The sequence below is a fragment of the Antedon bifida genome, chromosome 8 (genome assembly GCF_963402885.1).
Source record: "Antedon bifida chromosome 8, ecAntBifi1.1, whole genome shotgun sequence".
NCBI lineage: Eukaryota > Metazoa > Echinodermata > Crinoidea > Comatulida > Antedonidae > Antedon > Antedon bifida.
In genome coordinates this window covers 13665935-13680898 of record NC_136233.1, presented here as the reverse complement: position 1 = coordinate 13680898, position 14964 = coordinate 13665935, and the positions used below count along the sequence as shown (strand labels likewise).

At 32.3% G+C, this 14964-nt stretch overlaps 1 protein-coding gene across 3 annotated transcripts in view; it reads left to right on the top strand.

Moving 5' to 3' along the window:
* Nucleotides 1-14964, top strand: part of LOC144851136 (uncharacterized) — a 58438-nt gene that overhangs the window by 23580 nt on the left and 19894 nt on the right. For all 3 annotated transcript variants that reach the window (XM_078708687.1, XM_078708685.1, XM_078708686.1), the window contains exons 2-4: nucleotides 4822-5142; nucleotides 9129-9311; nucleotides 11475-11567. In XM_078708687.1, coding sequence (XP_078564813.1) covers nucleotides 4822-5142; nucleotides 9129-9311; nucleotides 11475-11567 — 597 coding nt within the window. The remainder of the gene's footprint in view (nucleotides 1-4821; nucleotides 5143-9128; nucleotides 9312-11474; nucleotides 11568-14964) is intronic.

Sequence of the window (14964 nt, the reverse complement as noted above, 5' to 3'; positions counted from 1 at the left end):
TTTCTTACAAAAAACGCTGCTCGCTTATTGACGTAACAGTTTTAAAGATATATTGTCCCTCTGAAAAATATTTTTTATTTCAAATTTGTTTTTGCATGTGTCATTTTATTGTCACATAATAGTTATTTTACTTGAAAAAATGTAATTTAAAGCAAAAAATACTTTGTCAGACAATGGTTTTTGAGTTATAATTAAACGTTTCTTTTCTCTTTTTATATGTGAATTTTGTTACAGAAGTGAATAACTTTGATATGAAACACAGACTCAATTTAGGTTATTTTATTGCTAAGGTCAAGTCTGGGGGTCACTTATCACGCCTAGATAGAAGTGTGAAGTATCCTATTACAAACAAAAACTTTCATGGACTGTTTTGATAATAATTCAATGATTATCTGACAGCGAATTACAGTATTATATAATATCATGGGACTCATAAATACCAGAAATGCTTTGGGATTTGTCGTTCAACCGTTAGACTCTTTTCCCAGACGTTTTTTGGGTCCAGCAGCTGGTACCTATAAATTATAATCCAGAATCCTTTTTCGCAAAAATGTCAGTTTCTAGTACTATAACTGCTGCTTGCTTTCATCTAATAAATGAGTCATCTCTTGTGACGTAGCGGGCTAGAGCAGCAGCGTGAAAAGAATGTAACTAAAATAATACGAAAGTTGAAAGTTGTTTGTGTTGGAAATATCCACAACATTAGTAGTCGCGTGCAACGCGACTCTACAGCTCACTATGTTGGTCGGTTGGTCGGTCGGTCGGTAAACACTAACTTGAGCACGCGACTGCAGTCATGTATATGGCCTTGTTTATTGTGCTTGGCAGTTTTGGAATTATTTAGATCTGTAAAGAAAGTTACATTAGAGCCCCTTAATTGTACACCTTTGGCACCCAACAAAGTTTCCCCTGAATAAGGGTGTCACCTAAATAGGGGTTGGCCGTAGTGTTAAAACATATTGCCCTTTGTTTGTTTCACGGAAAAGTTTCTCCTTAATAGAGGTGTGCTGTACCAAAGGAGGGTTTTTACTGTATAAAAACCTTCAAACATATTTTTGAAACTCACATTTTAACTCTACTTCTTAATTCTTACTTTATTTTCGTAACTAAGTGCATCGATATCTATGATTATTTTATTGTCTAAAGAATGTATTGTTAATAAATGAATAAAAATGAGTGCATCACAAGACCTTTAAAAAGTATGAAGATGATATAACTGTATGCATTAATCCATTGTGAATAAGAATGTTTAAAAACCATAAATCTCATTGGATCACATAACATTGAATTTTATGGTTGTGTATTTCACTTACTGGAGTATAATATACTTTCATAGCGCCATCTATGACGACATGTTATGCTTTCGTTAATAGTTAGTACAAAACCAAGTGACTTTAACAACATAAAAATAAGTTTCTTGACAAAGTATACCTCCTCAAGTGAAGGTCAAAGTGAGCTTCCTTTAGCGTCAGCCAGATAATTAAATTCCATTTTAATTGCTATTGCTACAGTAAACTAGGCATTGGTTACGTGTGTACAAAGGCTTATTTTGAAGGGGTCATACTAATCTACATGAGAAGTCAGGAAGAAACCCAATCAAAGTATTTTCCTTTAACTAGTCACTCATTTCTGACCCTTTCAATTTATTAACACTTTTACTAGCACAATATCAGATTCTGGTGGTTGATTATGTTCGTTAAGCCTAGTACGTTTTTATTTTAATGATCCTCTTGCGTGTGATTTAATTGGATTTTGTCCAAAAAAATATGCGATTGCATTAAAATTACCCTATTATCGCTTTAGAAGTTTATCCGCAAGTTTCAGTAATATTGTTTGATAAGTACTTTGATGATGGTACATCCAATTCCTCTACGTGCATCGTCGTCTTGTTTTTTTGACACCATGGCACCCGTCCACTCGGATGTCGCCATGCCCAGCGCTTTGTCACATGTTTTTGATTGCTTCATAATTTGAAGTTGTTCACCATTTTTGTTCCGTCTCAGTTCCTGCCAACTCGTTGAGTGCTAAGTGACGTCATAGTGTTTGACTCATATTCCAAAACCAAAGCGTGAATGGATGATTGGATTCACTTAGCCCTGTTGTAAATACTCTGAAGTTTTCTGCATACCGCTTTTCCTACTGAACTTAACTGGTGCTGGAAGCTACTGGAAAATAGCCTCGGAGAATGTTTAGTTGCGTAATGATCACCATCTAAGGACGAGTATATGAGAGAGAGTTACCGAAGGAGAGAGATCTGAAGGCCGGTAGAAAGTTTAGAATGCCCGGAAGCTGGCCTAGTGCATCACCATGATTTAGGATGTTTTAATCTATTTTGTCTAACGGCCATACAGAATGTTTGTAAGTTCAGCCACATCCTTCCTTGTTTTGACAGAGTCTTTCTTGTGTTTGTCTAAGTGTATTAATTAGTCAAAAATTAGTTGAGTTGCCAACTTGAAAATGTAAATTCAATGTATTTTAGTACTACTTTTATGGTAAATATCATCATGAAATGTTTCAGCATGTGTATGTTGTTATTTAATTTGTCTTACTTGGCAACATATACTAAGTGAATTATTTTGAGAATTTTAATCAGATTGTTATTAATTCAAGTTAATGTCCTTGTTGTAAATTATCTTTAAATGTTGAGTCCAATTTTGTTGCTTTTTTTTATATTTCAGTTTTAGCAATGTATTATTATTATTACTAATAGTGTTATAAATAATTCTCATGCTTTGTAGTATTTTAATTATTTTAATTGTATTGTTCTATTTATGAAATTAAGAAATTCAGCAGTTTGAAATGTTGTAATTGTAGTTTTTTGCGTCAGGGAGTTGAGTAATCAGATGTTTTTGCCCTACTCTGACGTAATTTGTACTTTATACTAAGTACATTTGAAATGTTGTTAATCAAAATGATTTTAAATCCAATAATCCATTTAGGCAATTTCAAAATAATTTATCATTTAGCAATGAATTTATAAGAACATTTTATGTAATTTTAAAATTGTTATGATCTATAAATAGATGCATGGAAGTTGAAGCAGGGAAAATGTTTGATAACATGCGGTTATTATTTGTCTATCTGACTCATATGTTAAGCATTGCTCTAATTTTAAAATTAATGAATCCTCATTAATAATTTCTTAAGATAAATAACCCAGATATAGAATGTAGTATAGTCTTAAGCTCTCTCTACACTATCAAACTAGTTTGACAAAAAAAGTGTGATGTGCCCTAATATGGTAGTGATATGATGTCATTGGGCACATCACAAAGAATTTGGCATTGTATAATCATTGTATAATGATTTGTAAAATGGAGGAGATTGGAGGAACTACTTTTTCTCTTAATGTCCATGCACAGTAACTAACATTTCTACTAACAATATTGATTGTTCATACTGTATGTGTTGGACGTTTGCTGTTTTCCACAAAATGACAACAGGAATAATTCATTTGACAGCAAAGTTTCAAGGGATTTTACCAACTGGGTGCAGTGTACATCTGAACACTATTACTGAGAAATTGGGTTCAAATCACTAAGGTGTTATACTTATACAATTTGTTTAAAAATTATGATTGTAATTTAATTGTTTTAAAATGTTATAAGAAAAATATGACCTAGTTTTTACCAGCCACTGTTTTTAAAAAATGAATAAAAATCTTTACACTTTATAGCCTATTTTTACTTATTGATGAAATTTTTTCTTTTATGTAATTAGGAGGAGCTGTTTAGAAGTGTCTGTTCACCTGTTGCCTTTATTTTATTTCTGTCCGTTCCTGTTCGTGTGCTAAGTGAAGCTCAATAAATAAATAAAACTTTTGCCGATTTTCTCATTCACAAAGATTATTATACAGTTTGCAAACTTGATGTTAGGAACAGTAATAACATAACAGATATTCTGAACTTTGATATATTTGAATGTGTTTTGAGATTCAGTTCAATTGGGCATCATCATAGTATAATGAAGTCCTCTGGGATCACTGTGCCAGGCTGTGATCGCCGATGTATAGCAATTTAATCTAATAACAACTATCATTCTAGGTAAAGCTATGGTCCCTGTAAAAAAATAACAATTTTGGGACTAATGCCAGATCAGTCAATTGACTATAGTCATATTTTTAGGATGACTGTGATTGGGATTCCCCACCCTTTGGGATTCCGCACCCTTTGGGATTCCGAGCCTGCTGGGATTCCGCCCCCTTCCAAGGTGACTGTACGCTATCTGGTTTTATTTGATTGTATTATATACAGTCACATTTCTTAATTTATGTTTATTTTTTCATGCTAAAACTTTCTTTCAATTGAAATCTAAACCCGACAATTGATTTTCTATTGACATACAGTATGCTATGTCAAATGTTAACAGCGTGTAGGAGCTCATTTCAGAAGAAAAAAAGGGCTGGAGAGCCTCCCACCCCTAGGCTTAGGATAGGTTTTGAACAATACTCAATTTAATGTGAAACCCAGTCTTAGTTTCCATGGCCGCTTTGTATGCACATGTACTGCTTTGGCAAAAGAGTTGACAATTATTGTGATAAACAATCTGACCCTGGAATTGGGAAATGCAATAATATGAAGTCCAAAGTTAATTAGCAATAGTAATTGAAACTTCATCATCATTAGTAGCACTCTGTTGATTAGGATGAATACTATTTTAAGCTGTTGGTACCGTTTGATTTTTTGGCCTGTTAGTAGCTGACTAAATAACATTAAAAACTACTGATTTTATTTGAAATTATAAGCAAAAATTATAAATATTTTCTGAAAAAGTTAACCTGCATTTGAGAATAAAATTAATGAATTTATCCTTATTTTACAGGAAAGAGTAAAATCACGAACAAGGAATTTCTTCCGTCACTTTTCCCGTCAGTTTACTGTCCGCCATTCCAATGCAACATACGTTGAGCAGCAGCAGCCGCCGCCGTCGTTGCAAAAGACACCAAGGAGACGACCACAGTCGCTCTTTTTTGTGGCTTCACCGAGCATCGAGGAAGAATGGGAAAAAGGCGATGAATTGTTGGATTTGCTCATCACCGAAGGAAAGTTGACAAAGGAGGATAAGAGAGAACTGCAGCAGAAGTTCTCGGATAATTATAAAACAGGAGATGCACAGCGTATGATTTTAGGAAACCTAGTAAAGGTGAGAAAAGTCTTGATTGAGAGAATTTCTTGGCTGAGATGAAACCCTGCTCATATCAATGATTTGTGCATTAAATTAATATTTTCTTCCCTTTCCCCGATCTCCTTCTTCCCTTTCCTAGATCCCCTTCTTTCATTTCTCTGATCCCCTTTTCTCCTTTCCCCTCACCATCCTCCTTCTACCCTTTCCTCGGTCCCCTTTTCCCTTTCCTGATCTCCTTATTCCCTTATCCCGATCACCTTCCCCCTTCTTCCCTTTTCCCTTTCCCCGATCCCCTCCTTCCCTTTGCCCGATCCCCTTTTTCCCTTTCCCCTTCCCTCATCCCTCTTCTCCTCTTTTCTCGGTCCCCTTCTTCCCTTCCCCGATCTCCTTCTTCTCTTACCCCGATCTCCTTCTCCCTCCTTCCCTTTCCCCGATCCCCCTTCTTCCCTTTCCCTGATCTCCTTCTTCCCTTTCCTAGATCCCCTTCTTTCATTTCTCTGATCCCCTTCTCTCCTTTCCCCTCACCATCCTCCTTCTACCCTTTCCTCGGTCCCCTTTTCCCTTTCCCGATCTCCTTATTCCCTTATCCCGATCCCCTTCCCCCTTCTTCCCTTTCCCCGATCCCCTCCTTCCCTTTCCCCAATCCCCTCCTTCCCTTTCCCCGATCCCCTTTTCCCCTTTCCCCTTCCCTCATCCCTCTTCTCCTCTTTTCTCGGTCCCCTTCTTCCTGTAAAGGACAGGTTAACAGCATGTTCTCCAAGCATTATCTCCCTCCTCCTTCTCCCCATCTTTTTTTCCTCATTTGTCTTTTTTTCCATTCGCATAGAAAAATAGCAGAAACTGTCAATGATAGGTTATATACTTTAAAAAGTGAAAGGATTAACACCAAAGATAGTCCAATTCTAGTCTAATTGAATTATTTTTTTACATAGAGTTAAGGACTCATACTGATTGTAATTAAAATTCTGATGAGATTGAAAAAGAAGAATCATGATTTTTATTAACGCCATATGCTTTTGATAATTTGGGATTATTTTATTTTTGCTGTCATCATAGTCGTAAAATTTTATAAGATAAAAATGAATAAATCGAAAGATTGTGCAAATATTTTGGGCCAGGTGCCAACACTGAAAATTTACTTTTAGCATAAAATTTAGATTGTGTGGAAAATGCATTGTTGTACAATACAGTTAATGGCATTTAAAGGTAGTATTTAGAGTCAACTCTACAAATTTGGAAAAATAGAAAAAAAAAGAGAAATTTATGTAAAATAAGGCATTTTTCAAAAGATAAATGTCTATTTCGTGCCGAGCTTTAATACCTGGATAAACCTACAATAGCCCATGCTTTCCCAAGAGAGAGTCATGGTATGAAAAGATAAAAGTGTGTTGAACACTCCTCTGCAATTCACTAATTGGAAATTCTGGGCCATCTTCATAGTGTCTGGTTTTAGGACAGTTATCCAGAATTATGATCTAAATATTTTAGTATAGATAATTAGATATTTAAATATTAGTACTGTATGTTAGTGCCAGTACCCACTGATATGTGTTTACGGAAGTTGTCTGGGACTGGGCTAAAGCTCTTGTTCAGCCAACGCTGCTTTCCTGAAGCCTGTCTGACTTTTTAGTCTGTTATTTCCTGTAGCACTTGGTCCTATTTATTTATTTATTTATAAAATCATCATTTTTTAAAAATTCAATACACATTGCTATATTTTAGTTCACTATTCATTAGTGATCCCCAAATAATGTGTTATTGCCCAAGCCCAGCTGACTCAAAATTGGATCATATCTTGGGTCGACAATTTAAATAAAAAATAAGGTTTGAAATGTTTTGAAATTGTATGTATGAGTAAATTTTCTATAGCACCCTCTACTAAAAAGACAACAAAATCTGATTGATCCCGTTTTTCAATTGACATATCTACCTATGACAAAACTGTGATCTCTATGGTAAAGTGTATCCTATAGATCACAACCTTCTCATCCCCTCTTTAAAGAATGTAATTTTCTTCCATCATTAATCCAACTTCAATCCCACCGCATGCGAACAACCTGTTATTCCAGATCATTTATCATTTGTAATTTTACTAGATAATTTGGTTCCATTAAAGTAATTTATTGTACACGTTTATGTGTAATTTGTATAGTGTATAATTTTTCGTTTCTTAAAATAGTGTACAAAAAAATGAATTTCCGATATGTTTTATTGGACCAAATAAATGCTGTGAGAGCAGCGCATTTTTTTTATATATTTTGGATCTAAGGGGGACTAGACGTTTCTCTCATAGAGTCCAGCTGCCACTTTCTAGTTTAAAATAGATTTAATGCATTTGACAAATTCAGATTTTATAAAGAAAGTATCACTGCATTTAGATGAAAGTGAAAGGACAGAAAATAATATAATCACACTTTAATTTCATGCATAAATTAAATCTAGAGTTATTGACTTAAATGATTTTTGTACTTTTGGGATTTACAAAGAAATTGTTCCTTTCTGTTCCCTCGTAAAGACATGATATTTGTCGATGTAAATAACTCAATGGAACAAAGTATCGTTATAAAAACATTGGGAAATGATGGATTTTTAGAAAGATTTATATTTTGATAGCAGTTTAAGCATCCCCTGTACTGTAGGCTACGGATATCCTGAAAAGTAAAATGTTTGCAAAGAGCTTATATCTAAAATCTAATCACTAAATTTTGTATTTTCATAGCCACTGGGATTGCGCTTAAATAACTTTACTCAAAATATCTACAGATTACTACTCATTTTTATTAAAATTCTTGTAGTTTTCTACTTCTAATAGTTATTTAAAAACTAACAAAAATAATTTATAAGTGGAAGTGACAGAAACTGGAGAATTCTTTCATTTATCTGTTATATTTTGGGATCAGTTTGTTGACCTTTGACAAATTTCAATTGCGAACGGAACAAAGAAAAAGCAAATAGTTTTAGTTTGTAACTATTAATATTGTAGAACGCATCAAAAGAAATTAGATTCTCACAGGATGATATGAGACGTAAATTTGTTGAAAGTTTAACTATTTAAATGCAGAATGTGCTTAATTATTTTACTGAATGGATTATTTAAATAAACAATTTGCATATTTCACTGATGGATTATTTAAATGCTCAATTTGCATATTTTACTAATGGACCATTTAAAGTTAAGTATATCTGAGACTTTTCCATTTTTTTCATTTTGTTTGGTGCACAAAAAACACTCAATGTTTTTTTTTCAATGTCAAAGGTTATACTATATTCTATGTGTTGTTTTCCATTTTCTTTCTTGTGATTTGTATTATTAATTTATTGTATGAATATTTTCTTCTAAAAAGTAACCTTCATAAAATCAGGAAAAAAAACCAGTTTTTTAAAAGAAAAACTGTAAATATATGATTTAAGTTTAAATAGATATTAATATTAATGCATTCAAACTTAGAAACGGTCATTTTACTAATTAATTTGATTAAATTTCCTGAAACGATTGACTTAATGCTTTGTGGTAACTAGAATGTTTCTTAATTTCACTTTGTTTATTAAGAAAATCACATTATTATGAATCACTTTATTAGATAATATTGAATATAATATTTTTGTTCATAGTTTCTACATTATTGCAGCTTTAACGTAGGTTTGTTTAAGAAGTTATTTTGGTTAATTTTTAAATCATCGCAAGTTTCTAATTATTTTTAATAAACATTGGTTGTAAATTTCAAATTGATTAACGGATGTGACCTTCTGAATGGCATAAAAAATGTATGAGTTGTTATCTTATAATTACTTTGTCAATCTGATTTCTATTATTGTAGGAAATCGGTTGCATATTGAGAAAGTACGAGAGATGATAGTTGTAAAAGTTAAATATGGCTGACATTCTATGCATGAACGCTTTGAGTCTTTCCATTTATTCCCTGAGTTCAGTATAGACTTCATCTTTGTTGAGAGTTCCCATCTACAAAAGTTAACTTTTTTGTTCCATTTTTTTTCAAATTCAGAGTGGACGTATTACGATTGATGATGCGATGCATTATTCACGCATACTAGGCATCATAGCAACAGCTGAGAAGGAAGCCCATGATATTGCCGAAGCAAACAGCGCGTTCGCAACGAAGAAAGTCTACAATTTTGGAATCTATAAATACTACCGCCACAGGCCATGTCAACGAAGAATCCTACAGGTTGGTAAAAAATTAATTATTCATGTATTTCACTAAAACTACTCCCTGATAGACAAGTTTGCGCTGAAACTAATGATGTATGAAATGTTACAACAAATATATTCAACTGAATTCGTACAGTTGGATTTCAGCCTATCTGATTACCTTAATAGAAGGGTTGGCTCGTTATTTCCTATTTTGATTATTACTGATTAAATTGCTAGAAAATATCTGTTAAATGTAAAGAAAGTTATCATTATTGATATTAAAGAGAACATGTCTACAAAATATATTTCCTATGAATTTATATACTCTTTTGATATGCTTAATATTAATACTAATTATATTTTAAGTAAAGTATACATCTATTCATTTCATCTTGATATACTTCAAGTTCATCATCATGGGAATCAACTTTATATGGTGTTGTTATCAACATTTTCTGGTCTAGTGCTTACTCTACTTGCCCTGTAAACCAGAGGTTGCAGAGGTATCCAACTTTTCATTGGAGACCTATGTTTATGAGTGATTTAAGAAATTACGGTAATATATTAAAGAATAATAATAAAGAGTTATAATAATTATGCACTTTTGACAAATATGAAGAATTGCTTTTGTTGCAAAATTTCATATCACTTTTCATTCTGCTATGTCAACTTCTTATTTTTGATTATTATATTCTTGTACCTAACTCTTGTGTATCAGTCCTCACATGCAAGGAATTAGGCACATAAGTTTTAGTATTACTAATAAAATTGCGATAATAATAGTATATAATATTTCTAAAAAAAGGAAAATAAAATCTGTGATAGTCCTATATGTTTTTAGTATTTCCTTAGGAACAACGTCTAATTACTGACCTTAAGTTTCCATCCTTCCTAGATGGATACAAGTGTAGGGCATACTGTACATGGAGATGAGTTTCTTGTATCCTTCATATACAAGCTCTGCTTGACACTAGTATCATTCTTCCTTGAAGTTATTATAATTATAACTTATTAGTGATTAATTATGAGAAATATGAAGGTTATGATATTAATAATTGTTAATTTATAGACATTTAGAGAAAGACTTAAGTTTTAAGTTCACTGATAAAGAAGCATCTGATATTGAAGAATAATGTTTTCTGGCGTTTTGTGTGTACATGTACCTTAACGGACCAACAACTTAAAGTCTCATCTAAAGGACATGGTGATGATGTCATCTTAAACTCTTTCACCACCATTTTATACTGCAAAAGAAAATTATATCTACTGCAAAAATGCTGATAACGAAAATGTCAAGCTTGCAGTTTCTTCTTTAACAAAGTTAATATCTTCTATCAAATTCAGTTATTGACCATTTTCTTTAGATCAGGGGAATTCCTTCATTATATTCACATATGAATTAATCTGGCCATCAGACTTCCATCCTTAAACTAACCCCTAGTATCTAATTTGTTGAACAAACTGGTTTATTCAAAACAGATTGCAAAATCCAACCAAGTTGTAAGTTTCCATGTCCCTATAGATGAATTGGTGTCAGCACTGTTTTACACAGTCTTTATCGTAGACAGGTGAATTGATTCGATCAAGATACAAAGACTAAAGAATCGATTAGCACTCGACTATGTTTTCCTGTTATTGTAAGGATCTAATGAAAAACAAATCTTTGTAAGCCTTGGAATGGAATTGTTGATGGTTATGCCTTTCAGAGACTAAAGTAATTCATTTATGATATTTTATTATGTGTCTTTCTTATCCAACACATTTCTATGGAAACATTTTAATGAAAAGCAAACCTTTGAGGAGTGAGAATTGATAGGTTTTGTTGGCTACCACTTGACCTTTCAGTAATTCAGTTATAGTACGGGGTATTCCATAAACACCTGCTACCATTGCCAATGTTTGACCAGGAATATTGGAAAAATCTGTAAAACATACCTTGCTGAAAAAACTACCATCTAATACGGTAAACGATGGAAAATAATAGAAATCAAAAATGTTTATTTTGTTCTGTGGTCTACTTGTTAACATGCTCACAACGTAGTGGGAGGTCATTGGTTCAAATCCAGAGAGAACATTATTGGAAGGAGATTGTAAAATGGCCCAAATTGAGAATAATATATTGGTCCAAAAGTCGTGTAATGCTAAATATATTTTACATTTATGATAATTTATTTTTCTATTCTATTTCACCTTCTAGATTGACTTCCAAGCTTGTTTTATTTGTAACATTCAGAAGGGAAATTTAAATCGCAAGTTCAACTTCTCGGAAGTCGTTGACTATGAGAGTGAGGTAAGTTCTCAATACTACTGATTATAACCATTCAGATTGTATTGTATTTATATGACCAACATTTTGTTATTATTAAATATATTATGTATATTCTGCAAATAGTAGCACTGTGAACAAACATTTTTTCCCTGATAGTTTCTATTCAAGACATTTTTTTTACATTCAAAGACCTTTTTTTTATTTTACATTTGAAAGTCGGTCAAACACAGTTTTAAAACAATAGTGAAGTTGTTAACATAATCTACATTGTATCCAATGATACTCTATTGATGCTGTTAAGTCTATCAGTCTATCAAACTACCCATTTATTGCCAAGTTATTGTTAAGGTTGTTACAAAAAGTTTGATGGTTTCCGCACCTAAATTGATTAATTTGAGCCATAAATTATATTATTTTACAATTTTGCCAACTATTCAATTTGTTAAGCAGATATGATTTAGTTGTCTTTTCACTATCCAGTGATGTCTTATTTAAAATCTAATAAATGTTGTATTTGTAAATAATGAACAAAGTTAGTAATGTCAGAAAGGTCTCAGAGACATTAGATTATGAAATAAATTATTAAAAAAAAGTTAAATTATTACATATAAATTAACATTGATGTAAGTAATTAATTATGGAAGTAAAATAAATTTAATTTTGTGATAATTTATAATTAATCTATTAGTACAGTACAGCTCACTTAATACAAACTGTGATAACTGTATATTACATGGTAGTTTTTAATATTGTTTTGAATATCAGTATTAAAATGACCCCTCACGTACATATACAACCATGATTGGGTTAATAAGACCTTGGAATAGATCCGGTAATTATATCATGTACACTTCACCTGTTTAGAGTATCTGAACATAAGGCAGGCCTTTTATAAACTATTCAATGTTTTCGGTTCTTCATTGCATAGTGGGTAAAAGAGTCGGATCAAGAAAGTCCTACGTGCTTTTTCATAACTAAAATAATGTTATGATAAGATATCTATTTTATAAGACCAAGCATCTGTACGTTTGCTTGTAACACAATTTGTTGCTTCTACACGTACAGTATCCAAAAACATGCAAAATGACCGGAATTGTACTAGGGAGGTTTTAGACTACATTTGAAAACTGTGACTGGGTTGGGGATCCGGCCTATGGGATGAGGGTGAAACCTACTGTATGGGGCTGGTATCTTTACTATACAAAATATAGATTTATATCTACAGTGGTAAATTTACAAAATCATGCCATATCAAACAATCTGTAAAACTCAATAGTAGTAGTTTCCAAATTTCCTTTTCAGGTCATTGTATTGTCGCCAATTTTCTTGTTGAAAAGTTCTGTACTAACATGTTAAAATAAACTCAATTAATTCTGTAAAAGGGTAATTTATTATTTGACAGTTTAAAAACTGAAACCAATAATGATTTTGCACATTGTTTTGTGAGTTTGTCGGACTGAAACTTTTGAAGTTTACTCCAGTATTAACATGTTGTTGTAATTGTCATTGTAATTGATTAGGAAACAAAAAAATTAATTGACATTTGGCTTACACTCTACAAGTGACTAATACTATAAGGTCATTTGACAGAAAAAAAAATAGGACTATTATTAGATGGGTAATACTTACATTACATACAATTTATGGTTTGGAGTGGAACAAATTCAGAAAAATATAATTTTTATAATATGCATTTAACAATATAATCATATCTTTCCATATTAATAAACCATAGTTACTTGAAATTATATACATTCATAGATAACAAGGCTTATTTTTTTTGGTAGCCCACTGGTAATAACATTCTATGCCATTGCAAAATACACAGTTATAAGTTACTTTCTACAATAGTTGCAGTGTTGTTTTGGCCTCAGTAACTTTATAATTTAAAGGTTTGCACGGCAAATACACACTAGTCAAGTTAGGTGAATAAAAAGAGTATATTGTTGGACAAGAGTTGTCAATGTGATTTTTTTTACCAAAAGTGAAAGAAAACAAAATCAAGTTTAGCCTGAAAGTCATGTTTGTAGATAGTGATGACCTGGCCTTACTTCCTTTTATGACCAAAACAGATAAAAAGATTATTAAGAAATAAGTTGATAATAATCTGATTTATACTAAAGATGTATGTAGTCATGCATTGAAACTCCCTAACAAACATGAACTATACTGTTTTCTTAAAAGGTCAACTTACTCAAAACCATCCCAAAATAACTGATTTTTCCAGAAACCGTTTTGAGAATGTATTTTACATAGTTGGTAAAAGAAATAAAGTAAAACAGCCAGAAAGAAAGTGCCAATCTTTTGGAAAACGCTATTGCAGTACTTACAAATCAGAGTGTTCTAGACTTACATTTCAGTTTGTTCATATTGTAGGTGAAACTTGAAATGTCAACATCTTCTATCTTAATTACTGATCACTAACAGAACTTTATATTTTAAATTGGGTTAATGCTGTAAATCTCGCTCGACTAAAGACAGCTTTCAGTTTCTACAGCAAGAGGGAATTACTTTACTAGTCTGTTAACAGAATGTATCCTGTGAAATCTGTTTGTTTTCGAATGAAATAAACTTTCGGATAATAGAATCAGAATACTTTTTGCGTATGTGCTTTGTTTTTATTGACATTTCCTTTTTGCAGCTGTCTAAAATGTAGTTCTGCATGTTAATAACAATGTTTGTTGTAGACGATAAATATTGAATCATACTTTACATTGTTATTGTCAAAAGTTCATTGCATTCAAAATGATATTGATCTTTGAATATAAATGGTAGATATAAAACCCAAGGAAAATTTATGAAAAAAATTTATGAAAATGCTGTGGGTCTCAGTCTCAATGGAGATACAAATGAAATAAGCAAAAAGCTAAATCGAATTGATACAGTAAAACCGCCAGTCGGTGGCTGATAAGAGAAATTAGAAATTACGACAGACTGAGCTGCCTTAAGTATTATATATAACAACTCTGTAAACATGTAGTATTGTAACTTTAGGTATACTGGGAAGGGGAAAAATCTAAGATTCAATAATTAAATACATTTAATTTCTCTTTTTTATTTTCTTTTATAATTTTTCATGATTGAATTATACAGTAATCCTTGATGAAAATTTTTTAATATAAATGAGTACACTTTTACCCCATTTATACTTACGTTTGGGTCCTAGGCCTCTCCGGGATCGGGTCCAAATTTAATTGTTTTTTTTGGGCCTGATCGTGTTTACACATTTGAAACAATGGCCAAAAATTCACTTTACTTCACTTCACTTAAGCCATTGGTCACGGTTCACTACATAAGCCGGCCCAAATAAAAAGCTGCTCCTGGACCTACTTGAGAGGTGGTCCAGATCTACAGTACATCCGGCCCACAGTTGGCCTACCTTTATGGAGTATTACACTTACCGATTGGAGACCCAGTG